General features: G+C 43.1%; 1 protein-coding gene across 1 annotated transcript in view; it reads right to left on the bottom strand.

Annotated features, from left to right (window-relative positions):
• ZFHX4 (zinc finger homeobox 4) overlaps positions 1 to 15,392 on the bottom strand; it is a 160,220-nt gene that overhangs the window by 4,011 nt on the left and 140,817 nt on the right. The window contains exons 6-10 of the mRNA XM_029923769.1: positions 14,784 to 14,917; positions 14,348 to 14,548; positions 13,508 to 13,625; positions 7,547 to 12,988; positions 1 to 196 (exon numbers count right to left, since the gene is read on the bottom strand). The exon at positions 1 to 196 is cut by the window's left edge and continues 4,011 nt beyond it. Of these exons, the coding sequence (XP_029779629.1) occupies positions 1 to 196; positions 7,547 to 12,988; positions 13,508 to 13,625; positions 14,348 to 14,548; positions 14,784 to 14,917 (6,091 nt within the window). The remainder of the gene's footprint in view (positions 197 to 7,546; positions 12,989 to 13,507; positions 13,626 to 14,347; positions 14,549 to 14,783; positions 14,918 to 15,392) is intronic.

The following is a 15,392-nucleotide window of genomic DNA, read 5'->3' as shown; positions in this document are numbered from 1 at the left end:
TTTTTCTCGGATTCTTTGCTCTGCAGCTCGGTCTGCTGTCCTGACAGAGAGGATGGAGGAGGAGGAGGAGGAGGAGGTGGCGGAGGTGGTGGTGTCTGCAGCAAAGGTTTGGTGGGGGCACTGCTGAGAGACAGGGCAGGAGACGAAGTAGCTGAAGTAGGAAACCCAAGCATGCCTGCACCCGGAGGTGTTAAAGCTGAAAACGACAACAGAGATACACCCACTGTCAGTGCGCGGAGCAACAACGCGGGGAGCCGGCGGCCTAACACTGAACAGCACGCGGGGCCCAAGCGCGACCTCGGACAGAGAGCGGTCCTCCGGCTGGAAGAGCCACCCGCACCGGCCTTTCCGGGCGTCCAATATCTCTTCTGCTCGCTTAGCCCCCACCGCAACAAGGGGATGTAATCTGCAGACTTTAGCAACATTTCGCTCCCCCAAGCAAACGCTCTCATAATATGAAAGACAGATGCTTAGAAAAAGAACATCGTGGTCAACAACAGTGGTTCCTCCTAATTGATACCGTTTGCAAGATCCCTACTCTGTTACTCATTTAAACCCATTTTTACTACACCTCTGGGAAGGCCGACTCACTCGGCCTTCACTTGATAATTACCACCTTCACTAAAAGTAATTAGCTATCAAGTAAAATGAAATCCATCTGCTTAAATTCCAGTACAAAAATACATTTACATTAAATAAAGAAGGTGATAAGCTAATTAAATAGCAATAGTAAATGACCAATGAAGGCGCCAAAAAACAAATAGTGGAGTCACAGCTATTCATTACTAGGACTGAGCGTGGGTAGGCACGATTTCAGTTTTAAGGGTTCAGATCAGGTTATTTATTACCATTCTGACAATCTGGCTAACAGAGTACTTGAGGGGAATTGAATATATTAACATTCAACCTTACCACTCCCCCCCCCCCCCCGAACATTCTTCTAACAAGTTTGCTTGTAGTATGCCAAAAGGACTCCAACCCCAGTTGAGAAGGGGAATTAAATGCTTAGTAGGGCAGACACATGTCGGGTAGACTATGGCCCCTAAGGTAGTGGATGAGGTCTCTGCTGGGTTTCAAGCACTCCGGTGAACGTAGTGGTAGTAATAACCTATTATAGAGCCATTTTTATAAGCTGGATAGTTGAGTGAGAAACTAAACCACAGCTGAGGATAGAAAGGGGAATTGTAAAAGTCTGTGCCTTTCCTGAATACATTTTTTAGAGGCAAATAAAGTTGACTGCAACAGGGAAAGCCTAGGAGCCTAATGGGTGATGGTTTGTTCTGGAGGGAGACAAAGCTCATTCCTAACAGTCAGAACAAGGGCTGTGATGGAGGCCTAAAGGGTTGATGGAAGAGCTAACCAGGAGGAAGTAAATCAGGTTTAAATCATTCGTGCACAGCTGTGGAGAAAATGATCATAGATTGAAGACAACCACCTTTTTAATATTGTTCAGTCTTGCCTCTATGCTAAATGTAACATTTGGGAGTAAGAAAAGGAAGGGAGGAAGGAAGCAAGGAAGGAAGGAAGGAAAAAGAAAGGAAGGAAGGAGAAAGGAAGGAAGGAGAAAGGAAGGAAGGAGAAAGGAAAACAAGTGATACAAAAACTGCATGCTTCTATTGCTTTAGCTAGGAAAAAACTTTAATTAGACTTTGCCTAGCTGAGAAAGCTTTCTTAGGCTTAGCATTCAAGATATGCTGAAGTCCTCAACATTACTCTCAACTTGACCCTAATCATTATCATATTACTGTCAATTAGCCTAGCTTGTTACTGGCTGCTCTTCTTGGTAACCTCACCACGCCCAACTCTTCTCCGACTTGCTTTGGAGTAATTTCTGTAGTTGTATTAGTGATAATCTCTAAGGAATTTCCATCATGTCAGAGAATAGTTTCTTGATATCCTCAATGGTAAGTAGGGACAGATGCTAAAAATCCTATTTTTTTAAAGTAAGAAAATTGAATCTGAAAGCTGTTAGGTGACTTGACAGAGAGAAATCTATGACTCAATGCGAGACGTGGTTTGGGGAACTAAATTTTATAACTGCCACTCAAAGTTCCTGTCTAATTGAATTAATTTCAAAAGTTAAAAAACACACTTTTTAAAAAAGTTGAAATGAAAAAAAAATCTTTGAAAATAACATGGTATTCCAGGAGAAACTGATAGCAAGTATTTACATTTTATAGAAGAATGGCGGTCACATTGTAAACACATTTAAATGAAAACTGTTTAAGATTTTTAGGGGAATGGTAGGAATGGATGAATAAATTCCTGAATCTTAATCCAGTTTGGTAAGATAGACTTTTTAGATTCATGGGACATAGACTAGCCCTAAGAACACTGTGAGGTAATGGAGTTGTTTTGGGGGCACTAAGCCCTCCTGTCCCTTGCCTTCATTCCTGCATTTCTAGGCCTTTCTTCCTTCCACTTGCCTCTCTATAAAATTTTATATGCAAGAAAGAACAAAACATTGGAATACACCTATTTCTGAAAAGGCTTACTAGATACTAGATTAAGTAATTTGCTGTAGTATTCTGATTTAATGATATTCTATGCTGTTTTTGATTTCATGATATTCTCTGCTGTTTTCCATTTAACAGAGGATAATTCATTAAGTCAAAAGAATTAATATCTAATTATAGAACTTCAGGCCTGAGTGATTCAGGTGGAAGGAGATTTATTAAGGACAGAAGGACCTTCCTTACATTGTTAGAGTGACACTGTGTTGGGACTCAGCTTCTTTTGCCTGCTCACGAAGCCACCCTTAATTTTAGGTCTAGTTCAACTAGACTTCATACTCAATTGCACCTCTCTCCACCTAACTGTTTTTGCCCCTACATCTAAGAAAACTTCTGGCTCGCCTACCTGACATGATAAAATTTAAGATGAGAAATTTTAAGGGACTAGAAGACTTAAAACAGCAGTGGTAGTCAGAAAGCAAAATGGATCAATAGTTGTGGACTCAGACTTTTCTATCAGATAGGGTCTACAAATTCCAATCTACAGATCATAAAATGAAATGACATGAAAATTTTTAGAAGACCGTAATAGCAATCCTAACTCCTAGAGTCAAAGACTGGCAGGGTTTTTCAGGTATTCAACATCTCTAGGAGTAATGTGAGGTAAATAATCAGCTATCAAGTAAAAATTTTAGGAGAAGAGATGCAGATGAAGAATAATAAACAGCTGTACATCGGGCCTACAGTAAAGCATATGGGCTTGTAAAATAGGCTATAGCCAACTGATACATGAACATCGGAAATAGAAGAGAGATCTGAGTACTAATCCCGATACAGAATAAGTGGTAGTAACTATAAACTAAATGCATATCAAATTTTCAAGTCTGTCACCAATTTTTAGTGATAAAGATGTTTTGTTCCTGTTCTTTAGCTCCTACTCCAATTCTTTGAAATTTAGCCGAGAGATAAAAGTTTGCTCCAGATAATCTCCTATTATCATTATTTTGTTTGGTTCGATTCTCCTGAAACAGCCGGTTATTCCTGAAAGTTATGCTTTTGGAAGAAAATACTTGTCTCACAATGAACTTAGATCTAGTTCTTTTCTCCCGGGTCTCCTTGATCTAGGTCTCCCAGAGGGAAAATTTCTTTTTGAGGTGAAAATACAACTTATTATGTACAGGGGGCCAAAGATAATTGTCTAAAATTATGAAAGGCTTACTTTTATCTAGATTTACCCCAAATGTGCTGGTAACTTACACTGAAGTATGAGAAAAATGCACAAGGCATGTTCTAAAATTCCATTTAAGGAAATTGGGCTAGACAGTATTTCCAAACACTAATGGAAGATATAAAAATCAGACACTGCTTAAAATGATAAAGTAAATAAGTTAAAAATAGAAAATCAAGTTATTTTTCTATTCATCTTGAGCAAAATGCCAACGGAAGCCAACATCCTAAAGGACAAAATGTAAATTAAAAGTTTTCTAATTTTTTCCAGGTGTGCAGGCATGTGATTTTTCTATTGTCACTTGCTCTTTTTGCATATGATCATGATAGAAAAAGACAAATGTGGAAATTTTTAAAGCAGAAAATAATTCATTTTATTAGCAAATGAGTAATAGTAATTAGTGATCCTGAGGAGAGGGCTGGGATATCACTCAGGAAACGGGCACACATGATGTATGCTACTCCCAAAGGAGCCTTCTTACGACCTTGAAAGACTAAATAATTTGAAGATTTGTTGGAAGCAAGGTAAGCATTAAAGCTTGTAAACCAGAACAGCCATTCCACCCAAAATAGAAATAAAATGGGTGATTAAATGAGGTTGATAAATACTAAAACTGAACACATGCACTGCAACTTAAATCAATTTTGGGGTGTAACCTTTGGAAGCAGACATTACTTTATGGCACATCTCATATTCAGTGGAGTCCCTTTTTTGTGATTTCTTTAATATTAAAACCCTCAGATGTACCTTCAAAGGGATGGGGTATCTTAAAATGAAGCCTTTTCTATGACTAAGTCCCATTAAAGTGGGCCCAAGATGAACATGTCATATTCTCAAAGTTGTTCATATATACATTTGAAGCTGTTGCAAGAGCCCAGGGCATGTGAGAAACACAGCTATATTCTACTTAGGAAGTCATTTTCTCCTCTTGATTTCACCAAGCTAGTATGTCTACTTCTCCCATAAAGCAAAGGAGATTTTTGTTTGATGAGAAATAACACAATAGCAGGACGATAATAGAAAGATGGAGAGCCCCAGCTCCATGCTATGAGATAATAAAAGATTCAGCATTACCCCCCACAGGGAAATTAGCCTAAACACGAGGTGAACTCTAAGTGTGGGAACTGAGGTTCTCAGACCAGGTCTTGCTGGCACCTCTGCAGGTGTTAATGTTTAAAATCCATATCAGGGGCACCTGGGTGGCTCAGTTAGTTGGGCAACTGACTTTAGCTCAGGTCATGGTCTCATGCTTTGTGAGTTCGAGCCCCACATTGGGCTCTGTGCTGACAGCTCAGAGCCTGGAGCCTGTTTCAGATTCTGTCTCCCCCTCGCTGCCCCTCCCCCACTCGTGCTGTCTCTCTTTCCCTCTCTAAAAAAATAAATAAAAACATTTTCAAAAAATTAGAAAAAAAATCCATAGCAAACAAGAACAAATGCAAGACAAGTTGCAAATTCTAGTAGATATGTTCACAGACCTTTTCTCTTTGTAACACTGTCTGGTCTGTTTCGGTCCAGGATTGAATAAGGCAACAAGTTCCTAGCACCAAACTCCTCAGCACCTGATGCATTTACAGATACTGCTCACGGCTGAGAGGTCTCCAACATCTTTCCGCACCTCTGATACTTACAAGCAGAGCCCACCTTTCTGGGAGGAGGATACAAATTATATTTATGGTGAGTTGAATGAGGAGAAAGGGTAGGTTCTTGAAGTATTTCATAAACATTTCTCTCTTCCCTTCTCACTGTCTCTCATATAAGCCCTTTGGGTGCTGGTTTCCGAGAGACAAATCAGAAGGGCAGTCAGGGAGGCACCCTCTCTGTAAGCAAGGCCTGTGATCCAGTGGAGAGAAAACAAGATGCTTCCATTTAGGAGGTGACTACACAGGCAGCAGAGTCAGAGCAGACTTGTAGATGAACACGGACACCTAAACACTTAACCTGTGCTTAGTGCGTGTAAGATATCAATTTTTACTCTAGTTTACATAATATTTCATTTAAAACTTTACATAACTGCCCATAGGAGTTTTCCACATCAGACATTTTTCTGTGTCAATAATCACAGAGATATGTGACATGGGACTGGAAGACTAATACATATGCAAAAAGAAGAAACACTGCATTATTCTTAAAACAATTGCATCTGGGGGCACCCAGGTAGCTCAGTCAGCTGAGTGTCTGACTTGAGCTCAGGTCGCGATCCCACAGTTCATGAGTTTGAGCCCCACGTAGGGCTCACTGCCATCAGCAAGGAGCCAGCTTTGCATCCTGTGTTCCCTTCTCTCTCTGGCCCTCCCCTGCTTGTGCTCTCTCTCTCTCTCAAAAATAAATAAAACATTAAAAAAAGCCCTCAATTATATCTGATTTAATTTAAATATACAAATAGAACATGCAATATAACTCACATGTTAAGGCCCCAAGAATAGCCCCCAGATAATTAAGCCCAAAGGACTACTTAGAGGCAAAGTAGTCGGTATAGTTATGGATAGTTAAAGGAAGGGCCATACAGAACTGCTCTCGAGCACATTCCTACATGTGTCGATTTATTCTGTTTCGCTCCAATGCCAATTAGTCATTTGGGACAGAGATTACCGTAGTTGGGCAAGGGGCCATTTGATATCATTGTTTTCATGTCTCCCAAGCTGGAAGTTAAAATAGGAGTATCATCCTACCATCACACAGCAATTTTGGTTTTTATAAGAGAAAGATGAAATCAAAACGTTTGAAATTTATGTAAAAGTCCAATTTGTGGAAATGAAAAAAGTTCAGTGTGTTTTGGAAATTTGCTAGATGTGCAATTAGTTCACTCTGGATAACGTCAAAATTTCCTTGCAAAAAGGGACGACATCACTGTTTTTGTTTTGTTTGAAAAACATCACTATTAATTTGAAAAATAAAACTTTCTTTAAGGAATAAATTATAAGAGAACTTTTTTCTATTTTGCATAATATGTAATGTTTATATAACATATAAAACAATAAGTGTGGCTGGGTGATTGCCTAATGAGCAATAGTCAATTTTTTTTCAACCCAATATAATTGGATACCTATTCTTATTCACAAAATAGAAACTGCATGTTATATTTCTCTTAATGAACACAGAATTGGGTTCATCATTTGGGACTGCTTCAAACAGCTTTACAATTTAGTTATGATTTAATTATAGACCTGGGGTGGAGGGGGATTAGAAAGTCATATTGTCTAAACATTTCCAAAGTTGTAAATTTACTTAAATAACACGTAACTATTGGTGCTACAAAAATAAAAATCTCATAGCAATGCTAAACTGCAAATTATCACAGAGGTCATATTTTTAGGAATTAAACTTTGAAGTTAAGTTTATTATCTGCTAGATGTAATGTAGGTGAATTCCTGTGTCTAGAGGGCTCTTAAGTTTTGAACTTCCTGGCACTTAAGAAGAAAAAAATAACAAAACAAAAGTTTTCCTTGGAAAGAACATAAATTAAGATCCAAAATATGTATTATTTAATACTTTGCTTTAGTAATATATATGCCGAATATTATGCCATGTGTTTGTGCTAAACTGCCATTTGAAATCAGTATTAAAATAATTATATAAAAAGAATACTTCTAAGACATAAGGATGTCATGATACAAATAATCAATATATTTCTGAGACACTGCTATGACCCGCCTAGTCTTTATTTTTCTATATATGTTCATTTTGACTTACTTCCTGGTTCTTAATTATAGCCAGTAAAATATATACTTCAAATAATGTATAAAGGTTTCACTTCCCGAAATGAAAAGAGATCCAAATGTACCCTGTTCTTGGTCACCTGTGACTGGCTGCCTAATATTAACTAATTAATTAATTAATCAGATGGACTCTCCTGGAAACGACTTACTGTTTGAATTTTGTGGAAATCCAGGCAAAGAGGATGGACCGTTCATTCCAGGGAGCAGAACCGGGGGGAGGCCGGGGAGGCCTGGGTAGGCTGCCGGCAGACTGATGCCGTGGAGGGAGCCACTGTCCGTCATGCCTGGCTGCTGCACCGCTAAGCCCAGCACATCTGAAGCTTTCTTTATACGATCAAGTTCTTGCTGGGCCATCAGCTGTCGCACGGTGGTCGGAGCCAAGTAATCTTTCTCCCGATCAAGCTGGCTCCCAACGGTCTCCCTCACTTTTGAAATGTGCTGTTTGGAGAAAATATGATCTCTGATGGACAAACGGGCAGAGTACTTCACCCCACACAGGGTACATTCTGGTTTGGTGCCTTCTGTTCCACTTTGATTAATCATGAAAGGCTTCCCGATGTTAATTTTAAATTTCTTTTCCTTTGCCCTTGCATTTTGGAACCACACCTGGACCACGCGTTTGGGCAGACCAATCTCATTGCCTAGCATCTCACATTCTTGCATGGTTGGAGTTCGGTAGTCACTGAAGCAAGCTTTGAGAACCTTGAGCTGGAGATTGCTCATTTGGGTTCTGAAACGCTTGTGACCTGGTCGATCATTGCTTTTGGATTTAAAAGGATTGCTGGATCCAAAGGGGTTCGGTGAACTCGGGTCAGCGATGCTGGATGTTTCGCTGCGGTCGGCATTGTCATCGGGGTCATCCGTGATATAAAAGCTTTGGTCATGGTCGCCATCCTTATCGTTGAAATGGATGGAGGGACTCGTGAGAGAAAACAGAAATTTTTCATCGCAGACCTCCGTGGTGGGTGTGGTCGCGGGTTTTGGCAAAGCATCCAGAGTTTTGGGCTCTTTAGGAGACAAAGCCGGCTTCACATCCCCGGAGCTTCCCGTGGTGCTTTCCATCTCAGCGGTGCCCTCGTCGCCGGTGGTGGCGTCACTGATCGCTGTATTAATTGATGAAGTCTCATCAAAATCAGTTTTATTCTGATCATACCCCGCCTCAGCAGGAGGGGCATTTAAATTCTCTACGTCCTCAGAACATTCTGCTTTAAAAGAGGAAGGGCTTAAAAGATTCTTCGGCGACAGCTCTGCGGTTTTACTCACAGGCGTTGACACGGTAGAAGCCAATTCATTCTCACTGGATAGATCCATTTTAGTTAACGGCAGAGATGGGTAGTCAAAATAAATGTATTTCTGAGGGCTCTCTCTCCCATCTTCTGTTGATATCAGGGGGCTTGGTGGCAAGCTGTAACCGGCCTGCTTTCCTTCGTTCCAGTGCCGAGAGCGGATGTGACTTTCTAAGGCTGACTTTGCCTTAAACAGGGCTCGACAGAAAGGACACCGTTTATGGGACTGTGCTGGACCCACCGCCCGAAACTGGCCTTTCCTTTCTCGAGCTCGGGTATTCTGGAACCAGACTTGCACGACCCTTTTCTTCAGCCCCACTTCACGTGCAATATGATCAAGCATTTTTCTGGTAGGATTGGAGTCCAACAAGTATTTCTCATAAAGTATTTCCAGTTGTTCTGGGGTGATGGTTGTTCTCAAGCGTTTGTCACGGTGTTGGTCTTCACCGCTGTTGCCTCCCTCCTTTTCACTGCAAGCATTGTCTTCTTTATCATCCAGTTTCCTTTTCAGGGAAGCGGCCACCGTGGCAGGCACTGTGGCATGGGAGGAGCCGGTCTGAGGTGGCACCTGTGCTAAAGAACCGCTCAGCAGCTGCCCAGTCATCAGCGGGTTGTTGGGGTCAAATATCATGTAGGGCATATCCATGGGCCTTTCCAAGAACGGAGAGTGAAGGAATTGGTTTTGAGCAGCAAGGAAGTGCATGTGCTGGTGCTCCTGCCAGAGTTCCAGAGTGGGGAAGGCAACTGTACACTGATCACATTGGTATTGTAGTAACTGTGGAGGTAGACTGTTCTGGAGAGAAGTCATGGAAATCTGCAGTGGACTGGAAGGGACCGGGGTCTGTGAGGCCGAGGGAGGTCTTCCCACAAGCGGGGGATGTTTTGGTGGCTGTGGCTGTGGCTGTGGTGGGGCTGCCGAGGCCTGTGGCGGGTCTGAGGATGTTGATGCTAATGGCAGGGCTGGCTTGGTGCCTTGAGAAGGGGGCGAGGGGTCACTCTGCTTTGGCTTTTCTGTGGGAAATTCAGGTTTTGGAGAGGTCTTCTCAAGTTCTGGTTTGGGTGATGGGATCAAGGGGGTACTCGTCCCAGAGCCAGAGCTCGCTGCAGGGGCAGCAGAGTTTTTGGCTGCGTCCGCCTGACCAGACACTGTGCAGTGCTTATACACTACTTGATCGGTGGCATCCATGGAGTCTTCGGTTTGGCTTTCATCTTGGGCATCATCATCCTCGTCCTTGTAACACTGCTTTTTCTGATGCGTAATCAAGTCAAAGATCCTGGGGAAAACCACATTGCACTTCTTACATTGGTACTGCATGTTGCTTGTTCGAATATACCGTTCGTTAGTGAGTTCTCTCTTTTCATTATCCTTCGTTTCTGCTTGGTTCTCATAACTCTTGCGTGCTTTCTGACGAGCGTTCTGGAACCATACGACAATAACCCGGGTAGGGAGATTGAGAACAGTGGAGAGTTGTTCTATTTCATCATCTTTTGGATAAGCGTTTGTGTCAAAAAAGTCCTGTAGAACCCTAAGCTGGTAGTCGGTAAACCTCGTTCTAGAAGACCTTTTGCTGAACGATGCATCCGATTTGTAATGTTCTAAAGAGGAGGGCTGGGGATCGAGTCTGATGTCTTCCAAAACAGTGATGGGAGGGTTACTGAAGTTGTATGGCGAATCCTTATTTCGTTGCCGTTCCTTAAAAAGAGTGTTTCGAAACCAGTGCTTGATCACTTTTTGAGAGAGGCCAGATTTCTCTGCCATTTCTTGGATCTGTTCTTCACTCGGAGAATTGTTGATGTCAAAGTAAGCCCTCAGGATTTTTAGTTGGTCGTCTGTAATTCTTGTCCGTGGGCGTTTGAACTGAGAATGCCTTAAGAAGTTGGGATCTAATCCGAGCTGCTGTTGGCAAAGCTGGGTGAGATCAGCAGAGAGAGTGTCCATCTGGGGCAGCTGCAGGGCAAGCTGGGGAGGGAGTGCAGGGTGCTGCACGGGCTGCATCATAATGGAAGGAAAGAGTGGAAGGTCCAGAGATACAGGCAGCTGGACCTGTGGGGGAGCCGAAGGGGGAGGGGGCGGAGGAGGAGGCGGGGGAGGGGGTGGCGGTGGGGGAGGAGGGGGAGTGGGTGGCGGTGCTTGCAGAGGAGTGGAAACAGTGCTTGGGATTTTTACCGGACCCAAGGAAGAAGGCTGTGGAGGAGCTGGAGGCAGAGGGGGTGGTGGAGGGGGGGGAGGCGGCGTTTCTGGGGAAGATGGCGAAATTGGATAAAGCTTGTCATAGGCCTCCCTGTACTGACGAGCAAATTTTTCTAGTGCTCCATAAGGAAAAAATTGCCCGTGGACATGTTCTTGGTGACTCTTTAGAATAAGAACATTGGAAAACAATTTGCCACACGTTCCGCATTCCAGTTTGTCAGTGTTTTCCCCTTCGCCACATTTGCCCTTTTTCTGGACCTTCTGTCTGTTTTCGTTGTACTGAATGACCAGTTCAAAACCAAAGTTTTCCAGTAAAGCCTTGGCTGCATTTCCTCTGGCCCCCGAAGCGATTCGGGGTGGCGGGATGCAGGGTTCCAAGGATTTTTGCTTCTTTAGGTCTTTGCCTTCTTTGAGTCCTTCACCTTCGCTTGCATATTCTTGCTTTGGCTTTTCTTGCTTTTCGGCAATCTCTTCTGCCTCCTTGTAAGAGGGCCCGTCCTTCAGAACAGGGCAGTCTGAACTAGTTGCACTCGTTTGCTCCTGTTTCAATAGTTTGCTGGCTGCCTGCTGCTGTTGCTGCTGCTGCTGCTGCTGCTGCTGCTGCTGCTGCTGCTGCTGCTGCTGTTGCTGCTGCTGCTGCTTTTGGGGCTGCAGCTGGGGCTGGCCGGCCTGGTACTGTTGTGCTTGTTGCTGTAGTATTTGCAGTTGAGTTTGGCCAACGTGGTGCTGCGTTTGAATCTGCTGCTTCAGGTCTTCCAGCAAGGATCCAGCCATTCCTGTCATGCCGGGCATACCAAACGTGGCTGAGCCAGGCAAGCCCAGATCTGGCCCCAGGCTGAACTCTGTCCCAGGGATGTAGAATGGGAAGAGAAACTGAGGCTGCTGAAACTGCAGCAGAGCTTCCGGGGTCATTGGGAAATGAGGCAAAAAGGCGGGGTTTAGAAACTGAGGCTGAAAGAACGCGGCTTGCTGCTGTAACTCGTGCTGTAGCTGCATCTGGATTTGCGCTGGTGACTGCAGTGGGTGATGGGTAGGCTGGGCTGAGATTAATTCCGGAGTTTGCTTTTTATTTAATTCTTTGGCATCTAAGTGGGCATCTTTGCTGCTTACTGTCGCTAAACTCATGGAATCCAGCATCCCGTGGCCGGGACTACTGTTGGCCGCCATGCTGTGCCCACCAGCCCCGTGGCCACTTGGCTCCAGCTTGGCGGCCCTCGCCTTGGTCTGGTGAAGCACGGACCTCATGTGGATTTCCAGGGTGGAGCTTTGGCTGTATGCAACATTGCAGATGCTGCACTTGTAGGGTTTGTTATCTGTGCTGCTGTTGGTTTCTTGAGGAACAGGACTGGAGGCTTCCTGCAAAACCTTCTTCAACTTATGCAGATGAGAAACTGAATTATAATGAACCAAGAGAATATTCTTTTGGGTGAACGACTCTTTACACACTGTACATTTATATGGGCGGGATGGATCAAGGAATTTTTCCATCGTAAAATTTGGCCCTTTTCGAAAAGGTAAGGTCCGCTTTGGTTCAGAGCCCATCTCATCGGGAATCGAGCTACTGTCGCTTCCTACGGGACTTGCCTTCCCTTCATGGTCCACCTCATACTCTCTCTCCATTTCCTGCTCAAGGGCATGGTCGTCCTGCGTCATAGTTTCATTCTCCGCCCAAAGCTCACCATTCACAGGCAAGGAGGCATACAGCTGCTGAAGTTCAGCTTCACTCAGTTCGGGGTGGCCTGCTTCCAAGTGTTTTTTTAAAGCCTGGAATGTACGGAAACTACGCTGGCAGAGATTACACATTGTCGCGGCCCGAATCGCGTGATACTGGGAATGTATCTGAAGCTTCTGCATAGTCTTGAAAGCCAAGCTGCAGTGGTTACAGCGATACTTATAAACGTGGCGGTCCGACACGGAGAGGGGCTGCCTTTTCTGCTGCTCGCTCAGCGGATCTTGGAGAGTGTCCGGGATTTTCACATCCTTACTGCTATTTTTATTCCATTCGGACACTTCCATGGGTTCTTTAGTTGGCTTCTGCTCCTCACTCTTTATTTCCACGCTAGCCTTTGAATCGTCAAGACCTGCCATACTTTTGTCATCCACTGGACTCTCGCCTGTGCAGAAGAAAGTACAAATAGGTCGCTTACAGGAAGAAGGCCAATAAACTGTCCTAAGTAGGAACCGCTAAACATTTCCGCTTAATCAAGTCTTTGAATAAATATTTATTGAGCAATTACTACGTGCCACACGCTGTACTGGGTGCTGGGGATGAACAAGAAAGCACCTCTGACCTCAAGGAATTTCAGGAGAGGAAAAAAGGCAAATTTCAGGTAATTATTGTATGCTGCAATCAGCATGTTATGGAGGGCCATAACCTCAGGGTTCAGGAATTAGAACACACAGACTATTCTTGGTCATCGACACTTAAGTCCCCCAAGGGCAGTCACAGATAACCAGATAGATGCTAAATATGCCTTGGAAAATGTTGCTCTTGGAAACACCATAGTTTTTCCCCTCTATACCTAAAAACAAAAGAAAAAAGAAAACCATTGACAGTAACAATCCTGGATTGTCACCACAAATGCGTGCCCCTGAGCATGAGCTCCGTAGATCTTGCTCCCAGGCTGGCATACCTGAATATTTCCCAGATCCCTCAGCTGTGATGGCTGCAGGTGTGTCCCGCTCCGATTTCTCAGAGGCAGCTGCTGGCAGTAGCAAACTGTTGGGCATCATCACATCAGGCACAGGCACCTGTGAGAACCACGGGTGTTCATGTCAAATGTGGCCCAGAAAGCAGACTCTATCACATCTGCATTTGACGAAGCATAACCCACTTAACGTTTTTCCAATGAAAGCGGGGACATTTTGAGGATCAAGGCTATCCCTCTGTATTTTAGATCAACGCTGTTGCAATGCTGTATTCTTTTCTTTTTTAAACTATGATTTGAAGGTTTTTGTAGGTCTATTGTTTTATAATGATAACCAAGAAATTTTGAAATGCCACATATCCACATGAGTCACTTAGTTAAGATAAAAAGGAAGATAGTCAAATACGCTACTGAAGGAGCACCTAGGTGGCTCAGTCAGTTAAGCGGCTGCCTTCAGCTCAGGTCATGATCTCACAGTTCGTGAGTTCAGGCCCTTCTTTGTGCTCTGTGTGGACAGCTCAGTGCCTGGATCGTGCTTCGGATTCTGTGTCTCCTTCTCTCTCTACCTTTCCCTTGCTTGTTGTCTCTTTCTCTCAAAAATAAATAAACATTAACAATTTTTTAAATGCTACCGAATAAACTATGCCTTATATCATTTCTTTTCTCCATAAGCAAAAGAGAGAACAAATGGGTATGATTTCTATTACACACAAGAAAGCTTTAAAGAGGCAGAAAAAAGAAATTCCTCAACCAACAATTCCAGATTCTGCGTTGAGACTTTTGCAGAGGTCATGTCACACGTGCATCAACATGCAGTATCCTTACTGTCATGAGCAGCTTCTCCACACAGTCCGGAGATACACTGTGCAAATGCGTCAGATGCAGCTGGAGGTGCATTTTGTTGCTGAGGACGTCCTGGCAGAGGGGACAGCAGATGACCGGCTGCACCGAGTGCTGTGACAGGACATGCATCTGGATACGACTTTGGTCCCTACTATTGTAGTTACAATAAGGACACTGAAAGAACTGGAGAATATGGAAGAAATATGGCCGCTGTTAGTTGATGTACTGGGATGACCTCAGAATGTTAGAAGTAACACCAGAGTTCATTGTACTGCTGATCACAGTATCTACATACACTTCACCAGCATGAACTCGTTTGGGGCTCTGTAACTATCGGAAGCAAAAACAACAACAATAATAACGATAATAATAATAATAATAAACAGCTTTACACAGCAAAGGGAAGAAACATCTTTACCTGTTCGTGACAGAATTTGTTGTCCTCTGTAGGTTTTGATCTTTTTGTCGCAACATCCTCTTCTTTCGCCAGCAGGAGAGGCTGGGCCCCCCCTCCCACACTGGCTTTTAGCTCCTTTTCTGGTGTGATTTTTCCTGATTCCCAAAAAAGAATAGAAAACCTCAATTTTAAAAGACTAACAATATCAAACTCTGAAAAATTACATGTTTTTCAAATAGCTCTGACTCTAAATCCACTGAATCCTTAAAATGACTGAACAAACACTTTAAATGATGGTAATCTCAAAAGGCAAAAAGCACACTTCTTTTTATCTACTAAGTAGACTTTATAAATATATTTTAAAATGTACTTCTGTCTCATGTTTAGATAACCCTAGGCGACCTTGAAAGATTCATCCATAACACATGCTCTCTGGTGTCTCGGGATGCCTTTATCACATTAAAGCGAATCTACTCCCATTCACAAATGCTAACTTGGAAAATAGTTCCTTTGACTAACATTTAATTTCTTATCTTTTTTCTAAAATTCTTGGACACTGAAAACATTTCAAAAGACTGAGGAGAACTGACTAGTTATAATTCAGAAATTAAAATAATATTTTCACGTGGT

This window comes from Suricata suricatta, chromosome 15 (genome assembly GCF_006229205.1).
Source record: "Suricata suricatta isolate VVHF042 chromosome 15, meerkat_22Aug2017_6uvM2_HiC, whole genome shotgun sequence".
NCBI lineage: Eukaryota > Metazoa > Chordata > Mammalia > Carnivora > Herpestidae > Suricata > Suricata suricatta.
Note: the sequence above shows the minus strand (reverse complement) of the source record. Positions and strands in the feature narration are given on the sequence as shown.